Genomic DNA, 19,411 nt, shown 5'->3' with positions numbered 1-19,411 from the left:
CATCTCCCGCCAGCCAATTTGGTCTGCTTATATCGATACAAAAGCAGCTTAAATCAATCTTTGCTGAAGGATTTCAATACCAAAAAAGAACACGGCGAACGGCTGCTTCCAGTCAACTTTATTTTTCACACTTCCACCACCAGAGCGCAGCACACACACCGATTCCCGCACTTCCTGGTTCACAGGTCATGCTCAACCCGCCCCACATAGCTGGCCAAACACATGCCTGCAACAGAAGAACCAACTGACATAGCATACACACCTATTCCAACGAAGACACAAGCGTACAAATACATGTATTTAATTGTGTTGTATTCAGATATATTTTTATTCTATACACACGAGAGAAACCAAGAACGCAGTTGGTTCTTCTGTTGCAGGCATGTGTTTGGCCAGCTATGTGGGGCGGGTTGAGCATGACCTGTGAACCAGGAAGTGCGGGAATCGGTGTGTGTGTGCTGTGCTCTGGTGGTGGAAGTGTGAAAAATAAAGTTGTCTGGAAGCAGTAGCAGCAGTTCGGCGCAGGATCGGATATATCGACAGTCCGGTTATATCGATATTTTTTCCGACTCCCGACAATATCGATATAACGAGACTTTACTGTATATTAATTTTAGTGCAATGATAAATGGGTCATAGTGCAAATAATGACGGTGTATACTGGTGAGTAAAGTCACATATGAGTGTATTGTATTGGGTTGTTAAATAAATAAATATGATTGAGGTAGTAACATTCACATGTTTAAGCAGAAAGTTTTCTACGAAAGATTTGCTGATGTTTTGCATGGCATCGCATTTGATGGTAGTTTGACTTTTCGAGGCAACTCATTCCCAAAATCAAATAGTACCACTTTTGGGAAGGTCAAATGTTGATAGGTTCCATGATGCAGTATTCTACAAATGCGGCCTCATGAATGTGAACAGGTCTACATGTCCGTTTACATGAATGAAGTCACAAGCTTGACTTAACATTTGTCACATCACAGGAAAAAAAACAGCATTGTGTGGATATGTGTGTATGTGTGTGTGTGTTTGTGTGTCTTTGTTGCAGGACACGTGAGCCAACATGTTACTCGTGATGTGATGTGCTCTGACAAGCCCTTTTTGTGCTGGTGTAACGTGCCTTGAACTCTGCACAGCATCTCCTTTCAAAATCAAGCAGACAAGAGAAAAAGCACTAAATAAATTGAACTCCACGTGACCTCCTCCCTCAGGAGACCCCGTGCAGATACGGGACTACCGCCGCTTCGTATGCTTTAAGATGTATCAACAAATACTGCAGGTCGTTCGATAAATTAGAAACTCAAATTGGAGGTATTTTTGTGACAAGTAGGACATAAAAATTGTCAGGGGCACCCAAGAAAAATGCAACATTTTTCTTGTGCCTCTTTTATATTTTTCAAAATATTAAGAAGAAATATTATTATTTAAAAAAAAAAAAAAGCACAGCACAGATAATGGAGAAAGTGTTTTCTTCCACTCATATATAATAATAATAATAACACGTTGTGAAATTGTGAAAGTGCCTGCTTTGCACGTAAAACACAATAAAATAGATTGCAGACAATAACAAACCTTCCAAATCTTCCATAAACAGCCTCAAGGCTCCTCTTATTAATTTTGTATTACTCTGATGGTTTAATTTATTGGCACACAATAAATTGCTGTGTTTCTTGTACCTTAATGCTTTAATATTGTTTGTGCCCCCAGCTTTCTCGGGGCTAAAGCAAAAAACCAGTGCAAGAAATTGGGTATAAAAGAAAACTAATAATAAGGGCAAAATATTTAATTGGTTATATTTCAATTTAAATTTCTTGTTGTTTTTGTGCATAATTCATTATGAACACGCCAACTTGTTCTTGCAGGATGTATGTTTTTATATTTGACTCGTGTCTCATTCGCTACAATGTTTGTGAGGCACGACCAACTCCCATATTTCAAATTATTGACCTTCTGCTAAAGAATTTAGATCCGGATTTCCACTTGAGATGTAATTTACAACCAAATATGCAGTAATACCACACCATTCTATATTTTTAGATGGAATAAATGCCTCATACAGTAGGCTACAATACAGTATTTAATACATTATCTATATCAGGGGTGTCCAAACATTTTCCACTTGGGGTTATACTACATCTTTCACCTTTTACTACTTAATTACACGCAAAAAAACAATGAAATGTTGGTAAAAATATGCTTTACAGCTATCAACATAAAAAACAGTCTGTATGTGTTTTAAGTTAGAAAGCAAACTCTTTGATATGTTCAAGTTTGTGTTTAGAATATGCATAGATTAATTAAAAAAAAAAAGCTGTGGGCCTCACTTGGTCCTTCTAGTGGGCTTTGGGCATATTAGGCTATATACACTTACTAACCACAACATTATGTACAACAATTATTTTAAAAATGCATTTAATTTAATGTGTTTAATTTAACACATATTAATAAATATGTTTATTGTGGTTGTGGTTTGCAGTAGTGTACAGTAAACTGCAAGTGTACTGCATCATACTGGCATTATCAGAATCAGAAACACACAATGCTGAGTGAAGCACTTTTTATGTTTTGCAAAATAATTTCTGTGAAATACTGTGAAAGATAAATAAATATATTATTTGTATTATATTTTTAATTGTTTATTATAGTGTACATATTTATATAATCCATGTGTAACATATTTATGTAATAACATATTTGTGAAATATATTGTTTTATATTATTATTATATTAAGCAGACATATAGTATTATTATTATTATTTAATGTATTGGCTCATTTGACATATTTAACTAAGCCACGCCCACATCATCACACCCGGAACAGGAAGTACCTTCCTGTGTGTGTCGCTGCTGACGTTTAAGCTTCCCCTGAAGTGACGATGGCGTCCACAGAGCAGTCCCTGCCGGACTTGACAGATAAAGAAACCCGGGAAAAGCTGTCACTGTGGGACCGCCGCCACGACGCCATGGCTCCTCTTACGGAGAAGCAAACGGACTCCGTGTTGGAGATACGAGCTGCGGCTGAGACACTTGCTATCCCCTCGGAGGTGAGCTGTAGCCCCTGGAGCTAGTTTGCTAGCATTGCTGCTAACTTACTTTATAATAACGGCCGACTGTACTAAAGCAACTCTGTTAGTACTTTATTAAAGGCGATATATCATATTTTCAATACACCTTTCCTTTCATTTTAATGGAATGTGTATTTAGTACAGATATGCTGTGTTGTTATGCAGTTACCCATCGAGGACTTGGGCAGTCTATCATCTCGCTCCCTCCAGTCGCCTTTCACCGCCACTGTGCCAGAGTCAACAGAGGACATCCTGCTCAAAGGCTTCCAGATGCTCAACATGGAGAACGACCGAGTAGAAACAGCACAGCAGGTGACCAAACCTTTGCACAAAATAAGTCGCTTGAATATTATCATGCATCCATCCATCCATCCATCCATCCTGGCCGCACAGTTTACTGTCCCTATTTATGCAGACAATGTAAATGTTCAAAATGTTGTAAATATGTGTTGCAGTTTTTTGCCTGGTTTGCCAAGTTACAAGCCAACATGGATCAAGATGAGAGCGCAAAATACAGGTGTGTAAATATTCATATTATATTCAAAACTGCTTGTACACACTTTTTGGCCACTTCATATACATACAAAATACAGTGTACACTGTATATAAGATATATATATTCATTCATTCATTCATTTGCTACTGCTTTTCCTCACGAGGGTCGCAGAGTGTGCTGGAGCCTATCCCAGCTCTCTTCGGGCGAGAGGCAGGGTACACCCTGGACTGATCGCCAGCCATTTATGGGGCACATATAGACAAACAACCATTCACACTCACATTCATACCTATGGACAATTTGAAGTCAATTAACTTAGCATGTTTTTGGAATGTGGGAGGAAACCGGAATACCCGCAGAAAAACCATGCATGCACGTGGAGAACACGCAAACTCCACACAGAGATAGCCGACGGTGGACCATATATATACTTATATATATGTAACATGTAATAATAATGAACTGAGGTATTACCAGAATGTTTATTATCGTGCTTGTGAATGTGTCAAACTATTATTTACTATTATTATTATTACTACTATTACTATAGTATTATGGTCTGTTTGTAACACAGCTTCTTTACACATTGTGATGTTTTTTTTTCTTTCAATTGCAGGCAAACCCGAGATGTTCTCCACTGCTACCAGGAACAATGTGATGCCATTCTGAAAGATGTCACTGCAGCTCTGGAGCAGCTGGACTCCCTTCAGAAGCAGTACCTCTTTGTGTCCAACAAGACCGGCACGTTACACGAGGCTTGTGAACAACTTTTGAAAGAACAAGTAAGCTTTAGTATTGATTATCATAAAGCATCTATGTGAGCAAAAAGTAACATTGGTGTGTTAAAATTTTCCAATGCGTTACCTCCATTACCTCCGGAATGCCTTTTGACTTCCTGGTTGCTGCCTAGCATGTATTTAAATGGAAAAGTTGCATGTAGAAGTCATATAAAATGACCCTGTGACCCTTTGTTTCGGCTTAAAACGGCACCAAACATGCTCTCTTGTATTGTGGAGTTGCATCATTACCCCTTTATGCCTCTACAAATGCGTCTTTGGGAGCTAGTGTCTTTATTATGCATCACCTCCTCTTGTTCCCTAAATGTTTGACCACTTAACATACACTACCGCTCAAAAGTTTGGGATCACTTGGAAATTTTTTGGGCCAGTCTGAGATACGGCTTTTTCTTTGCGATCCTACCATGAAGTCCAGCATCCTGAAGTCGCCGCTTCACTGTTGATACTGACACGGGTGTTTGACGGCTACTATTTAGTGCAGATGCCAGGTGACGAACTGTGAGGCGTCTTTGTCTTAAACTGTTATCAGATATTTGTTTTCTTGCACAGGTGTGCATCGTTTTTCTGTCCTTGTTAGACCCAGTTTGTGCTAGTGTTAGTTTAGATTTTTAGATGTTTTTTTCTAATAATCTATTAGCCTTATAAAATGATTAACTTGGATTAGCAGCCATACCAGGAGATTGATGCAGAGGACTGACAGTTGTTGATAGTAGGCCTCTATGCAAAAATGTAGATCCTTCTTTGAAAATCATCTGATTAATTTTAATTGTAAAAAAAAAAAAGCGAAATGCATGAAAATGTGTTTTTTGAAAAATTTGCAAGTGATCCCAAACTTTTGAGCTATAGTGTACATGTCCCGTAAATGCTCACTTAAACTGTTTATTCGCAGTCTTCGACAGTTGCTGGTTTACAAAAGCAAATTACCGTCTGGTCAACAAACTTTGGTGTTAACAACCGTGGCTGCAGGCAACCTTCAGATGTAGTTGTTATTACTCCACAAGATGGTAGTAGCTGCATATGGCGAGTCATGACGTGGTCAAAAGTTGCTGAAAAGTGTGCAGTTTGCACCTCTTACTACAACATTGGTTGTGTTGTTGCTGCGTTGTATAATGTGGTTGTTAATAAATTACCATGGGGTGAAAGGGCTTTATAACGTCATTTTTTGCACAGAAAATCATAATAAATCAAGTGAAAACAAAAGTTGAGATATTATCAATTACTCCTGTCCTTTTTGCGGTTCAGGTAAATAACCCCCCAGCTATAATTATATTTGCTGTCAATGACTTTATATTGTATTAATCGTGTTTTGTGTTTTTCTTGCAGGCGGAACTTGTCGACCTTGCAGAGAACATACAGCAGAAATTGTCATATTTCAATGAGTTGGAACATATAAACACGGTTGGCACATTTTTTTTCTTCTTGAACTATAATAACAGTAATATTTGTATTTTTGGTATAATTTATTTCATTCTATTGTATTGTATATTTTGACCTCCATCTGTTTTTCTGTACCGGAAATATCCCGTGATGTATTCTTGTCTTTTGAACAGTCTTGTCTTGTCTCTATTTCTCTGTTGGTACAGAAACTCAGCTCTCCAACCTTGTCTGTGAATAGTGAAGGCTTTATACCAATGCTGTCTAAATTGGATGACTGCATTGATTATGTTTCTTCACATGTGAGTATGCACTTGCTTTTGTGTTCATGTTATCATCACACAGTGACGAAAAATTTGCGCAATCTGATATCAAATTGGAGTTGAATGAGGTCTTGTATTTTTATATACTACGTAGACCTGTGTCCAAGTGGTGTGACTCTTTTTTTTTTTCAGCCCAATTTCAAAGACTACCCAGTTTACCTGGCCAAGTTTAAACAGTGTCTTTCCAAAGCCATGCACTTCATGAAAGTCCACATCGTTAATACTATGCAGAACCTCACAAGCGTCTTAACAAAAAGGGTAAGACGATGCCGCACAGACAAGAAGTCTTATTTTTCCTGGTTTTAATGGCACTAATTGTTTCTCTGCACCTTCCCCAGGATCCAATGGGTTTGGCAAACGCTGACAATGCCTTTACACTTTATTATGTGAGATTTAGAGCAGCTGCACCCAAAGTTAGAGTAAGTATTTCATAGTTCGTTTGCACTATTTCGTTAGCACTTTGTAATTCCGCTGATACTTTTCTTCCAGTCCCTGATAGAACAGATAGAACAGCGGGCGGAGAAGATTCCAGAGTGAGTTTTCAACCACACGCAAGTCCTTAATTTCCATTAAGTGATGCAAATCATCTCATATTTCTCGTCTTTGCTTGTGAAGATACCATCACCTGTTGGATGAAATCCACCAGTGTTACCTCGACCAGAGAGAGCAGCTCCTCAGTCCCAGCATTACTTCCACCATCATAGATTTGACCCAGCAGAACAGCAAAGACCACTGCGCCCTGGTGAGGCATGATCGAGCTCACAGCAGAGCTGCCCTTTTTAAAAGTAGTCAAGTGACATTTTCTATCCGGGAAGAATACACCGAGATGTACCAGAGCATATTTCTTGGAGTGTTTATGAGTCTGTGCACATGATAAATGGCTCCAACCTGCCGACATTTGTGTCTTCAGTCTTTTTTGGGGGGGGATGGGTTTCAAGCGGTTTTGTGCTTTTTGTGCAGGTCCGCAGTGGCTGTGCTTTTATGGTGCATGTGTGCCAGGATGAACATCAGCTTTACAACGAGTTCTTCGCCAAGCCCACACCCAAGCTGGAGTAAGTAGTCCCTGCCTTCTATCCCCGTTTCAGGTGAAAATATACTTCTGCACAAAGAGTTGAACTGCTGTCGAATATGACATCATGAAAGACCTAGGCTTTATCTCAGTGAAATAATGCATGCACCTAACAATAACACCCATTTTCATCACAAGACCAAATGAAGACAAAGATTAATTAAAAAAAAGTTTTTAATATCAGTAAAAATCACTGCTGGATTGCAATAAATATGAATATTCGGTGATACACACGCATACCAGACTTGATCGTCGGAACAACAGGCTTTTATTTCAGATTTGCAGTTCTCACAACAGGCACAATTATCCCTTATAAAAAAATCACCAATAAAAACACATGCTAGTATTGCGGCAATAACCCATGCCAAGCTAAAACTCAACTCTGAACCCCCACCTGCCATGCCGCCCCTCAAGGGAGCAACACACGGAAGGACAAGTCTTATTTATGTCTTAAATGGTTTATTTCTTTTTATTATGTATACTATCTTTGGTAATACTAGTGTAAATGTGACTGTAGGGGTGTTATTTTATGTCTGGGGGGGCTCTAATAATGTTAAAATCCTATTTGTTTTCTATGTTGTAACTACGAACATTTTCCATTTATGAATAAGAAATCCTACTTTGTGGAAATTCACTTATCACGCTCACGCCTGAAACAATGACTGATGACTGTAAATTCATATAGCTTAGCTGTTGTTGTTTGATAACTCTGCTTCATCGACCACCATTCTGAAATTCTGTTCAGGTCTCGTCATTCAATAAGTTATGTGAGAGTTGCTAATTAAAATGCTAATTAACTTTTGCGTGTTTTATAATGGCATAGCGCTCTGTAAATTGAAATTGTCTGCCAAGATACAAATGTATTTTTAGCAAATTAGTCTTATTTTAGAATTCAGACAGTGTAACTTCAGAATTCTTTCAGTGGAAACGAGACAATTAAAAGGAGTTTTGTTTTATTTTCGTGACAGTGAGCTGCTGGAGAAGCTGTGTTTGTCTCTGTATGATGTTCTGCGGCCTCTCATCATTCACATCATCCACCTGGAAACTCTGTCGGAGCTCTGCGGCATCCTGAAGAACGAGATCCTGGAGGACCACGTTCACAACAACGGTAAGTTGTTTGAATGTTGCACAGGAGACCACAGCATTAGGTACACTTGTACGGATTAATAACACAACACAAGAGCTGTATCAAAGGTCTCTCCTTAACCAAATTAATAATACTGTTAATAAAACTGTTACAGTTCTCAATTACCTTCCATAGCAGTTGTTAGTATTAACTGGAGTCATTTGTATTTAAAGTGAAAGCAGAAAAAAACACATATGTTGTTTTATATTGACTGAAACAGCCAGCCAGCTGGGGGCCTTCGACACCGTGGTGAAGCAGATGCTGGAGGATGTGCAGGAGAGGCTCGTCTACAGGACGCACATTTACATCCAGACGGACATCACAGGCTACAACCCTGCCCCGGGGGATCTGGCCTATCCTGAAAAACTGGAGATGATGGAGGTGAGGTCCGATCCACGATGCTGATAGCGATTGTAAAGATTCCTCACAACAGAAGGATATAAATCTTTGGTTGTAAATTCCGCTCATAATAGTCTGTGCTTTTTTATAGCATTTTTTTCCACTCTTCTTACTAGAGAATTGCTCAGAGTTTGAAGGAAGAGCAGATGAAGCAAACGTCCCAGGTGTCCGTCTTTTCGGATGTTCAGCTCGAGGATCCTGATGGGAGAAGAAACAGCAACGCTGGTATGTGTTACCGCATGGCGGTTTCTTAAATCAAACACGTCTGGTGCTGTAATCACGCCTGACTTTCTTCAACATGAATGATGACTTGCAGAGAAAGCAGAGGCATCCCGCCTGCAGTCGTCCATCTCTCCTGCCGATTTGCATGGCATGTGGTACCCAACGGTTAGACGGACGCTCGTCTGCCTGTCCAAGCTGTACAGATGTATAGATGTGAGTGCCATTTAAACACAATAGGATATCCCTACGTATTTAGTTTTTTTTTTCTTTTCAATTCCCATCCCCATTATGTTGCCTTTCCCAGAGAGCTGTCTTCCAGGGTTTATCTCAAGAAGCCTTATCTGCTTGCATCCAGTCCCTGCTGAGAGCCTCCGATAGCATCCTTAAGAACAAGGTTTGGCACACCCACTCAAATGAACTTTTTGTACTTTTCCAATTTTGTTTTATTATAAAATCAGCTGGAAAACCCATGCCTGTCTTTGGATGCCGTAGACGACTTCCAGCCTAATTCTACTTCATTAGAACCGGGGTACTTAACCAAAGCAGCTGGGATGTCATTTAAAGTTTATTGTAATGGCGGCGTTACTACGCTCTGCAGACTGTTCAGCGAACCGTCCTTTTATTTATGTGCTGCTCTCACCTTCAAATTTGCTGGTAATGTCGGCGCTGCCTGCCCCGCTTCAACCTAACATTTAGAATTAATGCGGCAACATCAATTTCGGGGAACTAGTGTCCTTCCCATACCTTTTTTGCTCCCTCTAGTCTTTAATAAAGAGTTGAGCAATAAATGACCACAGATATCTTTTTTTTTTTTTTTGCCTCCACACAGCATCACATCTCTTTCTAATTCTGACTATGCCAAAGTTATTAATTAGCCGAGTTTCCTTATCTGCTTGCGCTCATGTTTTCTGCAGCCTGGAAAGTCAGTCAATGCTCTTGTTGTTTTTGCCAGACGTGGCGAGGTGCTGGATTTTAACGATGTGCTCTCTCGTTTTTTTTGTAGACACAAATAGATGGGCAGCTTTTCCTGATCAAGCACCTGCTGATAATGCGTGAACAGATTGCTCCATTTCACACCGATTTTGCCATCAAGGAGATTTCACTGGACCTGAAGAAAACGCGAGGTAAGATAATTAAAGATGCCGGCGAACGTTGGCGTTCAGCTCCACAAAGCCACTCATTACATTCCCATGCTCATTAAGCAACTTGTGCCTGTGACATGCACCGCTGGCAACAATTAATGTGGAAATTACAGTGTCATCCAACACCTTAATGTACGCTAACTGCTGGCTCACAGGGCACATTGGCTCCGCCCGCCACCTTCACTCAAGGTCATATTTGATTTGTGCCACTAGAGGGCACTCCAATGCTGCACCCTGATTCTCATCTCTGTTCTTTGTCAAGACGCTGCCTTCAAAATCCTGAACCCGAAAGCTGTTCCCAAATTCTTCCGGCTTAACAGTCACAACGCCATTCTCGAATTCCTGTTGGAGGTTTTTATTTCTTTCTTCCTTTTGTCCCTTTTTCCAATTCAACATGCCATTCACTGTCTGCCAAGGGAGCGTGCACTTGAAAGCATCATTTTCTCCGCTCTACAGGGAACCCCGGAGATAAAGGAGCACTACATCGACTCCAAAAAGGACGTGGACCGGCACCTGAAGTTCAGCTGCGAGCAGTTCATTCAGCAGCAGACTCAGATCTTCACGCGGAACCTTGAGGAGTTTCTCACCAAGGTAACCACCGCCAGACATGTCCTCAGGCGGAGAAACCGCGTCCTGACCTTCAGCTCCGAGCTTTTAAGTTTATTGAAATCCATTTGGATTGATACTTCTCTTAGTAGCCTATGACTGCAGACAAATGTCTTCCCTTCCGCTGGGATATGCACTTGTGATGCTCCCCTATTGTTTTCTTTGAATACAATTGGCTTCCAATCATTTGCTGCCCACCTTTTTCTTCCCGCTCCCTCCCACCCGACTCATTTCCATTGTCATTTCACCGCAAACACCACCGATTGTTCAATTGTCAAATGAACAAAATTGGCTCAATTTGGTAGCTAATCAGTTTGACGCTGCGGCACAGTGAATATGATTGTGTTTCTTCTGCTTGTTTTCGAGACCGTCACAAAAGAATTGCTTGATTTCCACACACAGGTTGCGGCTCTCAAAACCATGGCCGTCGAAGGCGGCCCAGCGTACACGCTGTCTCAGCAGCCGTGGGCTCAGCCTGGTAGGTTTTCGGGCTCGGGGAAAAGGCCACGAGCATCATGCTGCAATTCATCTCATTGTTTGCCGAGTGCGCTCCAGGGTGTGTTTGTATTTTCGTACTCATTTTATTTCCCTCCTCTCCTTTTCAGCAAAGATCAACGATCTGGTGATGGCAACCTACCGGGTGATGAAGAACAAGCTGCCGAGCACGCTGCAGAGCATGTCCTTGTACTTGGCCAACAGAGACACTGAGTTCATCCTTTTCAAGCCAGTGCGGGTACGTTGGCTCAGAACAACAGGGTTTCTTTTTTTATATTCTTATTTTACACTCTAATATTCTGGATCGCCAGCATTTGTACTTTAGTCATTACCTCATTAAAACAATGTTATATTTGGTAATATTCTCAGCTTGTGTGCTCGATCATTAGCATATTTTGGTTAATCACTTTAGTCTCGGTGCTGTAAATACTGTAGTGCAAAGACCAGCTAATGAGTTTATCTCGCATGAAGGAACATTGCTTTTCACGTGTGAAGTTCACTTGCAGACCATCGTTAGTGTGGCAAAATGATCATTTTTGACTGGATGACTGAGGTAACTAAGGGCAAATGTAACAATTTCAAACTTGTACAAATGTATTGCCTTTAAGGGGGTATGACACAACGGCCATATTTGGCGAGGTCAAACCTCTTAAACTGTATATAAACATTGTCTTCACTGGCATTTATTCAAGGAGCGTTCGTATGTGTAATCCTCTCCCGACCTAAACAGGTAGAGATGGCGATAAACGACAGCGAAAGTTGGCTCAATCTCCTCTTACAGCGCGTGAATGGAAGCTAGCAGTACTTAGCTTGTGTGTTTGTGTGTGTGCGACTCAGGCTTGATGGGTATATTTTCACCCTTTTGTGTTTTACGGCTTTAATGTAAGTATATATGTTTACCCATGGCGGCGTGCATGCTCCGAGGGAAAAAAAAATATGAGAAACACGTTTATTTTTGAGTCGTAAATACACATTCTCCACATACATGGAACATGTAACTTGTAACATGGACCGTCCTTCAAAATAAGAGCGGCATTTGCCCCAAGTCTGCGCAAACAAAACAAGGTGACTATACATCTCCCTTAATTACAGTTTGTTGACGCTTTTGCCAATAATCTGTAAAATATCTTAGCACATTTTAACCTTACATTTCAAAAATGATGCAAGTTTTAAATCCAAAAACCTACCAGTCTTGCAGAACAAGACTCAGTGGTTAAATCAGTTCACTAGTCTTCCTTCCACCTTTAATTACCGTTAAGATTTTGTCCCTTTTGTTGCTATTATCTGTTCAATTTGTTTAACTTTTCTTTGTTTAACTTGTGTTTTCCTCATACAGAATAATATCCAGCAGACATTCCAAAGACTGCATACTTTTCTCCAGGAGGAATACAGCGGAGAGGACCTTCAAATCATCGCCTGCCCGTCAATGGAGCAGGTACACTGCTGCGTAATGAAGAGAAAGGACACCAGACATGTTTTTAATAATGCAAAATGCTGCAACTCTCATTTCTGCTGAGAACAAGTTCACTTGCAGCAACCTTAAATAGGCTACGCAAACAGTCTTTGTAAGCGCTCTGCTTTTCTTTCCCCAGATTAACCTGCTGCTGTCTGTGAATAAGTAATGACCCGAATGTCTTCTGGGTTTGCGATGTCGCACCTCCAGCTGTAGGACTGAGAGCCGAGATGGCCGATCAAAGCCAAAGAGCAGTGAAGTGTTTGCTGAGCCGTCCGCCATGAAGTCAAGATCTCCTCTTATTAGTTTGTTTAAAACACGGAGGCGTAAGAACTCAGATCCTGCACCGCAGCTGCATCTCACGTAACGGCAAAATGGTTAAGCTAAAGCATACTTGCACGGTGCGATGGTGCGGGGCTAGCACGCTGAAAGATAATGGACTGTTCAGACAAGGACTCTTAGGCTGTCTGAATGGAGGAACTGAAGGGCTGTTCATCAGCCATTTAGCTCACTGGCCAGTAAGGCAACTCGCCTTCCGATTCGCTCAATGACTATTGCAAAACCTTTTATTTGCATATTTTAGCACGGTGGTTCTAAGGTCTAATAGAGCCCCTCTTTTACCTGCGCTACCAGATGCTCAGGTGATGCGGTCATGGTCAATTCTGCACAGGTCTTCTCTTGCGTTGATGTAAAAAGGACAAATGCTATGTTTTATAATGTTTCTTTTTATACCTTGGTTACAAATCAAATGCTTCTACTTCTCAACCATGGATTCAGTTTTGCACTGTTTAAGGGAAACTAATGTATGCCGCAAAAATGATATGTACAGTTATATTATTTATGACCAATGTGATTAAAACGTTCATCGGGTTTGATGAGTGGCTGAGAAGAATGTGGCATTTCTATCTTGATTTTTGTGACCAGTGCAATGACACTCTTCATACTAATGAGAATCTGCCCTTTAGGGAGTCTCCTTGTCAGACACGCTGTTTCCATCCGTCCACCTGTGCTGTGACCTTCTGTGGACTGACAGACTTGATCCGTGCACAGGGACTGGCTGGGTGATCCAAAAGCGGTATGTTGATCTCAGCGCTCCACCGAAGGATATCAGGTCTTTGCAGTGTCACACCTGTGAAGCGGCTGATAAAGTTAGTCCTTATTTGTCCTGCTCCTTGCGTACACGGAATGCCTATTTCCTGATTGTAATCGATCAATGCCTCTTTCATAACAACCCTGTGATTGACAGGTGACCATTCCAGGTTGGGAGTCAGGACTCTGCCCTAAGACAAGCAGGCAAGGAAATGAATGCAGGGATAAAAAAAAAATGCCTCTTACAGACAGGTGAGCTATTGGGCTCTAATTTCGTAGACCAGGCGCGGCGCAGGTGCCCAGGTGCGCCCTGCGCCTCGTCTACGAATGCGAATGGGGCGTTAAACAGTGTTTGCCATCATTGTTTTTTTCCACTGAAATGTCCGCGACACTGAAAAATCTGTCAACCAATTTAACATTACGCAGGCTGCGCTTCGCCTGCGCCCCGATTAGCCCGGATCTGTGCTGTCCAGCTTTCCCTGCACCTTTGGCGTGATTTGTCACAAAATTGCTAATGCGCCAAGCTGAAAATGTGTACTCCTCAGGTGCGCCGCCACGCCCATCTCTGCACGGTCCAGTCTACCAAATTGCCAAATTGGCTGCGCTGGACCAAATTACCACTGCGTGGGCTGCGCCGCACTCCACCACCCTGCGCCACCTTGCGGTGCGCCACAAAATTAGAGCCCATTATATTTGTCATCTGTTCCTAAAAGTTTTCTGCATTTTCTGCAAGAATGCCCAATGTAAGAAAGGTCATAGACTTAAAAAAAAAAAAGTGAAAAATAATGTGACAATGATGTCATAACATGTCTTAGTGTCAATCTTGTCAAGTTTGTGGTAAAAAAAAAATAATAATAATAATAAAATTTGTTATGCGTAGTTGAGACACATACAACACAAACATGGGAAAAAAAGAGATTCTTTCAAACAATAATTATCACTTGGTTGTTAATTTTGCCCCATAATTGATCCAGTTAAATTATAGTTGCCCATGGTAATGAATGAATAGTTCCGATGTTGTCCCCTGTGTAGCACCTACCCCCTCATTTGCACCATATCTAGCTATTTTGATGATGTGTTTTGATTTATTAGCCAGTGTTCTTTCGTTGGCATTCTGTCTGGTCGCTCGGCATTGACACACAATTTGCGAGGGAACGGCAATCACCGTTTCAAGCGCTGTTTGTGGGTCCTGTCAATCAGTAAAATGAGACTATTCTTGGGACTGTATTTTTGGCCATGAATGTACCCACAGCTTCCAATTTTGAACACTGGGGCTCCACAATTGTTGCCTCCGAGATGGGCATTTTTCCTCTCTTATTCAGAATTCCGGAACTAATTTGGCCATACAGAGCCTCTCATCACCCTAACAATTACACTGTTGCACCATGCCCATAAAATGCGATGCAGCCCACACACACAACAAAAAAAGTGACACATGTTCTCTCCCCAGTCAGGTGAGAATTGTCAATTTACTATTCCTGCCAAATCCCTGACAGCTGCCAAGGTTTCCATTAATGACCAAATTTAAATGATGATGGAATCATTCAATGATGAATTACACAGGCAAATAAAACAAAATTGTGATGCAGGGAAGGCTAAAACTCTAATTCTCATTTGGATTCTCCAGCAAAGAATCACTTGGGGAATACTAATAAAACAGGACAACGTCTCAGCAATTAGCGAACATGCAGTAACAAAACGAACATTCATTAAATTAATTGACGATAGAAGTCGGAAGACATGACGCTACTAGCGTTGGATCATCTTCATACCCGGAAAAAACGACCGCCGAGCGTTCTAGTACATTCCCAAAAAGATACAGTACAAATGTACTTTCTTTAGCTTTCCTTCTTCACCGGGATGCATGTTAAATTGCAATTAACACAATGTACTGTAGCACCACTCTATTTTGGTTTGCATTAAGATCACAAAGGATGCGGTCTTGTTCTCGCTTGTACCCCTGAACGCCTGCTTAATTGTGCTCTAAAAATAAGCAGTGCGGCATTAGTCATAGGAGTGAAATCGGCCGTAAAACCAACTAATCCGCGGAGACACTTTTCAGAAAAGACGTAAACAATCATCAAGTGACAGTTGTCTCATTAAAGCATTTCTAAAGCGTCTTTATTGCGTTTCTAAAGTCTTGTTTGTCCCATTAACGCCACTTTTTTTTTTTTAACAACAACATAAAGTAGGATTACATGTTTTACCGTTGGTGTTTCCAGTTTCACCCGATTATAAAACCTATTTCTTGTTTTATTTGCGGACAAAAAAAACATTCAAATCAGTTCGAATGTCCCTATTAATGTGACAAGATTGTATAAAGACACACATTAGCTGACTTGGTGACTGCAGGTCATGTAGCACGTCTGTTGACTGGCCTCGACTCGTTTGTCCCAAATGACGCAAAAATGTCAGGTGGAAAACAAGTCGGTCTTTTAAAACACAACATTCAATATTCAACATCAGCAGACACACACCTATCATTTCAATAACAAGGCAGTCTCACCGAAAACAGTAAAAAAGTGTGAAATGTTGCTTTCATTTCCCTGCCTAGTGCCCCTATTGCATACCTAACCATGACAGACAGCACCTTTTAACATAAAGCATTGCATTTATTTGTTTCGCCAAAGTGGGATTTAAAAAATTGCATTTTCAATAGCTTTCAACACCACATAGTCGTAAGGAACAAAGTGTTTTTTTTTGTTGCCGTTTGCTATTTTAGGCAAATTTTGACTGCTAGATTCTGACAAATTCTGACCTATATTTTTTCAACACAGCTAAAATGACCTGGAAATGAAAAAACTGCATGAATCCATCATGTCCCTAGTATCTCTTAAGCATTCTAATAATACTTATTAGGTACCAACTGCATAAATAAGAGCCTAAAATTTGTTGTTTGTAATAGAAATGGGATATTGAATACATTACACTGGGGAACACTCAAAATGTTGCATTTAAAGTAAGACTTGTTTTTAGTCAATTTAAGTGTGCTGAGTTCAAATCTGAAGTTAGTTTTTTTCTGCAAGCTACAGATTTTATGCAATCTTTAATTTTTATTAAAAATAGAAAAAAATCGAGCATTATTATAGGATATTGCAATGTCAGCCACAAATCAGTATATTTAACAAGGCAAAAGAAACAGAACATTAAAATGTGATTTTAGATTAAAGTACACCATTGTTAGAAGTGCCATATGTTTTTCTGGAAGCGTTTCTCAGAAAACAGTCTTTATCGCAACGTGAAATAAGCATAATTTACAACGTTCTTCAGATAAGAGTCAATCACAGCTAATAACGCTTATCACTTTCTGTCAGTACAGTATTTTAGTCAGGCAGGAATTTGCGTTTGTAACTTTTGCGTTTGTACACTTCATCTGGGCAATCTCGTTTAATACTCCAGCAGTCGTCGGCCATCATACATAGCGACCTTGGTAGCGTTCTTCCATGATCTTTAGGTCTTGGTGGAACCGCTCTCCTTGTTCGTCACTCACAGCCCCCAGGTTTTCAGGGAACTGGTCAAGGTGGCTGTTCAAGAAATGAAGCTTGATGCTCATGTTGCACCTGAGAGCACGAAAAGCGAGGAGCATTCTGTTCACAAGTTCATTGTAGTTCTCTGCCTTGTTGTTTCCAAGGAAGTTCTAAGCGACTGCCACAAAGGATAACCATGCTGCCCTCTCCAAGGCGGTCATCTTGGCAACAAACTGATCATCACGAATGAGGGTTCGAATCTGTGGGCCATCAAACACACCTGCTTTGATCTTGTCGAACGACAACATTCACCTTCGGTATCCAGTGCCTTGACAAATTGTTTCATCAAACCTAGTTTGATGTGCAGAGGAGGAAAGATGATCCTATCTCTGTCAACAATTGGGTCATGTGTGATATTTGGCATGCCTGCTTCAAGGGTTTCACGAACAGGCCAGTCCTTCTGGACCCAGTGTCTGTCTCGTGCTCGACTGTCCCACATGCAGAGGAAACATGGAAACTTGGTGAAACCTTTCTGTTGACCAAGAAGGAAGTTTACCATTTTCAAGTCTACACAAATGATCCAGTTGTGCTCACGATATTTTAAGAATTCCATGACCATTCTGATGTCATCATAGTCTTCCCGCAGATGAACTGAATGACCTACAGGCACTGCCCCGTAAACATTGCCATTATGCAAAAGAACACACTTGAGACTGCGTTTAGAACTGTCTATAAAGAGCCGCCATTCAGTTGGATCATAGTGAGGAACACCCAGTTCTTTGAGAAGACCTGGGATATCATGGCAGTAAACAAACTGTCTGTCTTCAGAAAAGAAGGTCACAAAAAGCTGGTCGCGCTTTCTGTAATATGACACTTTAACAGTGTGATCAACAAGATTTTTGCCTTGTAATCTTGATGCCAAAAGCTCAGCTGCTTTCTTTGAAAGACCTAAATCCCGAACTAAGTCATTCAGTTCAGTTTGGTGAAGAGGCTTGGGGACTGGGGGAGATTCAGTCTCTGAAGAACATTCCTCGGATTGTTCCCACTCAGTTTCTGGCAATTCATTGTCACAACTGTCTTCCTCGTTCGTATCATGTCCAATGTCTTTATCGTTTAATGAAGGCAAACCTTTGAAAACTGGAACAGGAATGGAATCTATGTATATAATCTCAAAACGCATAGATTTGGGTTACGTAAGTTCATATATTTAGACTATTTCATCTATCTCAAATTGCATGAAAACTAGAGCTTATGGAGAAAAACTAATTTCAGATTTGAAATCAGCACCTAAAAATCATTCAGAATCAGTTAAAAAATCCAATGCAACAGAAAGTTGAAAAAATATTGTTCCCCAGTGTTATTATTATTAGGGGTGCTCCGATCAATCGGCCACAGATCGTTATCGGCTGATATAAGTGATAAAGAAAAAACTATAGAATTGGCCGTTACTTGCTTTAAAATGCAGCTCCGCCCCAAACATGTCTGCCATGTGTTGGACTTCCTGTCTTTGTGAGCGTGTTAGAAGTTCTGCACCCTGCAAAAGATGCCTCAAAAATATCTCATTGCGGTAGCGCTTTGAAAAGCTGAAATTGGTGCGGCATTTGGGGACGAGCATCTGTCAGGCAACTATATTTTCATTTTGTAAAATTATTTGTAAAAGACAAAAATAAGATGTCTCTTTTTGAAGCGCAGATTGGATTGTTGATCTACATAAGAAAAGCTTCTTGTAGCGCGCCATTGCTGCTGATGTTGGCCGCTGTACGGCAATCAGTTTAAAAGATCCTGAGCGCTGTGGTAAAAAAAAAAAAAAAAATCAAGCGGTAGACCCCAAAAAGATATCTCCTGCCTCAAGCTGGATGATCCGATTTGCTGTCCGTCGAGACACAGAACGATCGAGCGCAGCCCAATAACCATCAGACGGCATGTGTGAGAAGGGTTTTAAAGGGGAATTGCACCTCTCCATTTTGCTACAAAGACTCAACAAGATGCTAGTTTGCCGTCAGCGTTTTTTTTTTTTTTTTTTTTACCTCAGGACTGGAGAGAACACTTCTTGTGCTGGAAGACACAGCCATCTCAAGGAGAGTGGACATTGTAAATGTTGTCGATGTCTCAACGCTGCTGTTGTTGTTGACAGAACTAGCATTAAATACGTGTATCGATGCGCCTCGAAAATAAGTTTCGGTCGTGTTTGAAATCATCAAAATGTTATTTACTAATGTCTACATGTTTAATGCATGTATATCAAACAATTAGAGGTGTTTTTTATGTGCATTGTTAGCTAGCT

At 40.7% G+C, this 19,411-nt stretch overlaps 1 protein-coding gene across 3 annotated transcripts; it reads left to right on the top strand.

Annotated features, from left to right (window-relative positions):
• Nucleotides 1–459: 459 nt before the first annotated feature.
• Nucleotides 460–19,198, top strand: cog3 (component of oligomeric golgi complex 3). 3 transcript variants are annotated; one of them, XR_009131708.1, is made up of 24 exons: nt 460–3,048; nt 3,235–3,381; nt 3,525–3,586; nt 4,182–4,347; nt 5,686–5,760; nt 5,946–6,038; nt 6,192–6,317; nt 6,398–6,478; nt 6,549–6,592; nt 6,675–6,801; nt 7,020–7,111; nt 8,097–8,236; nt 8,475–8,635; nt 8,770–8,878; nt 8,970–9,088; nt 9,180–9,269; nt 9,879–9,999; nt 10,280–10,368; nt 10,474–10,608; nt 11,026–11,101; nt 11,229–11,356; nt 12,455–12,553; nt 12,711–13,912; nt 19,160–19,198. XR_009131708.1 is itself a non-coding variant. In XM_058082800.1 (24 exons), the coding sequence occupies exons 2-24, from the start codon at nt 2,881–2,883 to the stop codon at nt 12,738–12,740; spliced, it is 2,478 nt and encodes an 825-aa protein (XP_057938783.1). In that variant the 5' UTR covers nt 460–663; nt 2,826–2,880; the 3' UTR covers nt 12,741–14,192. The 3 variants fall into 3 exon arrangements, 2 of the variants coding, with proteins under 2 accessions (XP_057938783.1, XP_057938782.1); XM_058082800.1 differs by lacking the exon at nt 19,160–19,198 and having other exon boundaries at nt 460–663; nt 2,826–3,048; nt 12,711–14,192; XM_058082799.1 differs by lacking the exon at nt 19,160–19,198 and having other exon boundaries at nt 12,711–14,192.
• Nucleotides 19,199–19,411: the final 213 nt, after the last annotated feature.

Source organism: Doryrhamphus excisus, chromosome 9 (assembly GCF_030265055.1).
Source record: "Doryrhamphus excisus isolate RoL2022-K1 chromosome 9, RoL_Dexc_1.0, whole genome shotgun sequence".
Lineage (NCBI taxonomy): Eukaryota > Metazoa > Chordata > Actinopteri > Syngnathiformes > Syngnathidae > Doryrhamphus > Doryrhamphus excisus.
This window is presented reverse-complemented; position numbering and strand designations above follow the sequence as displayed.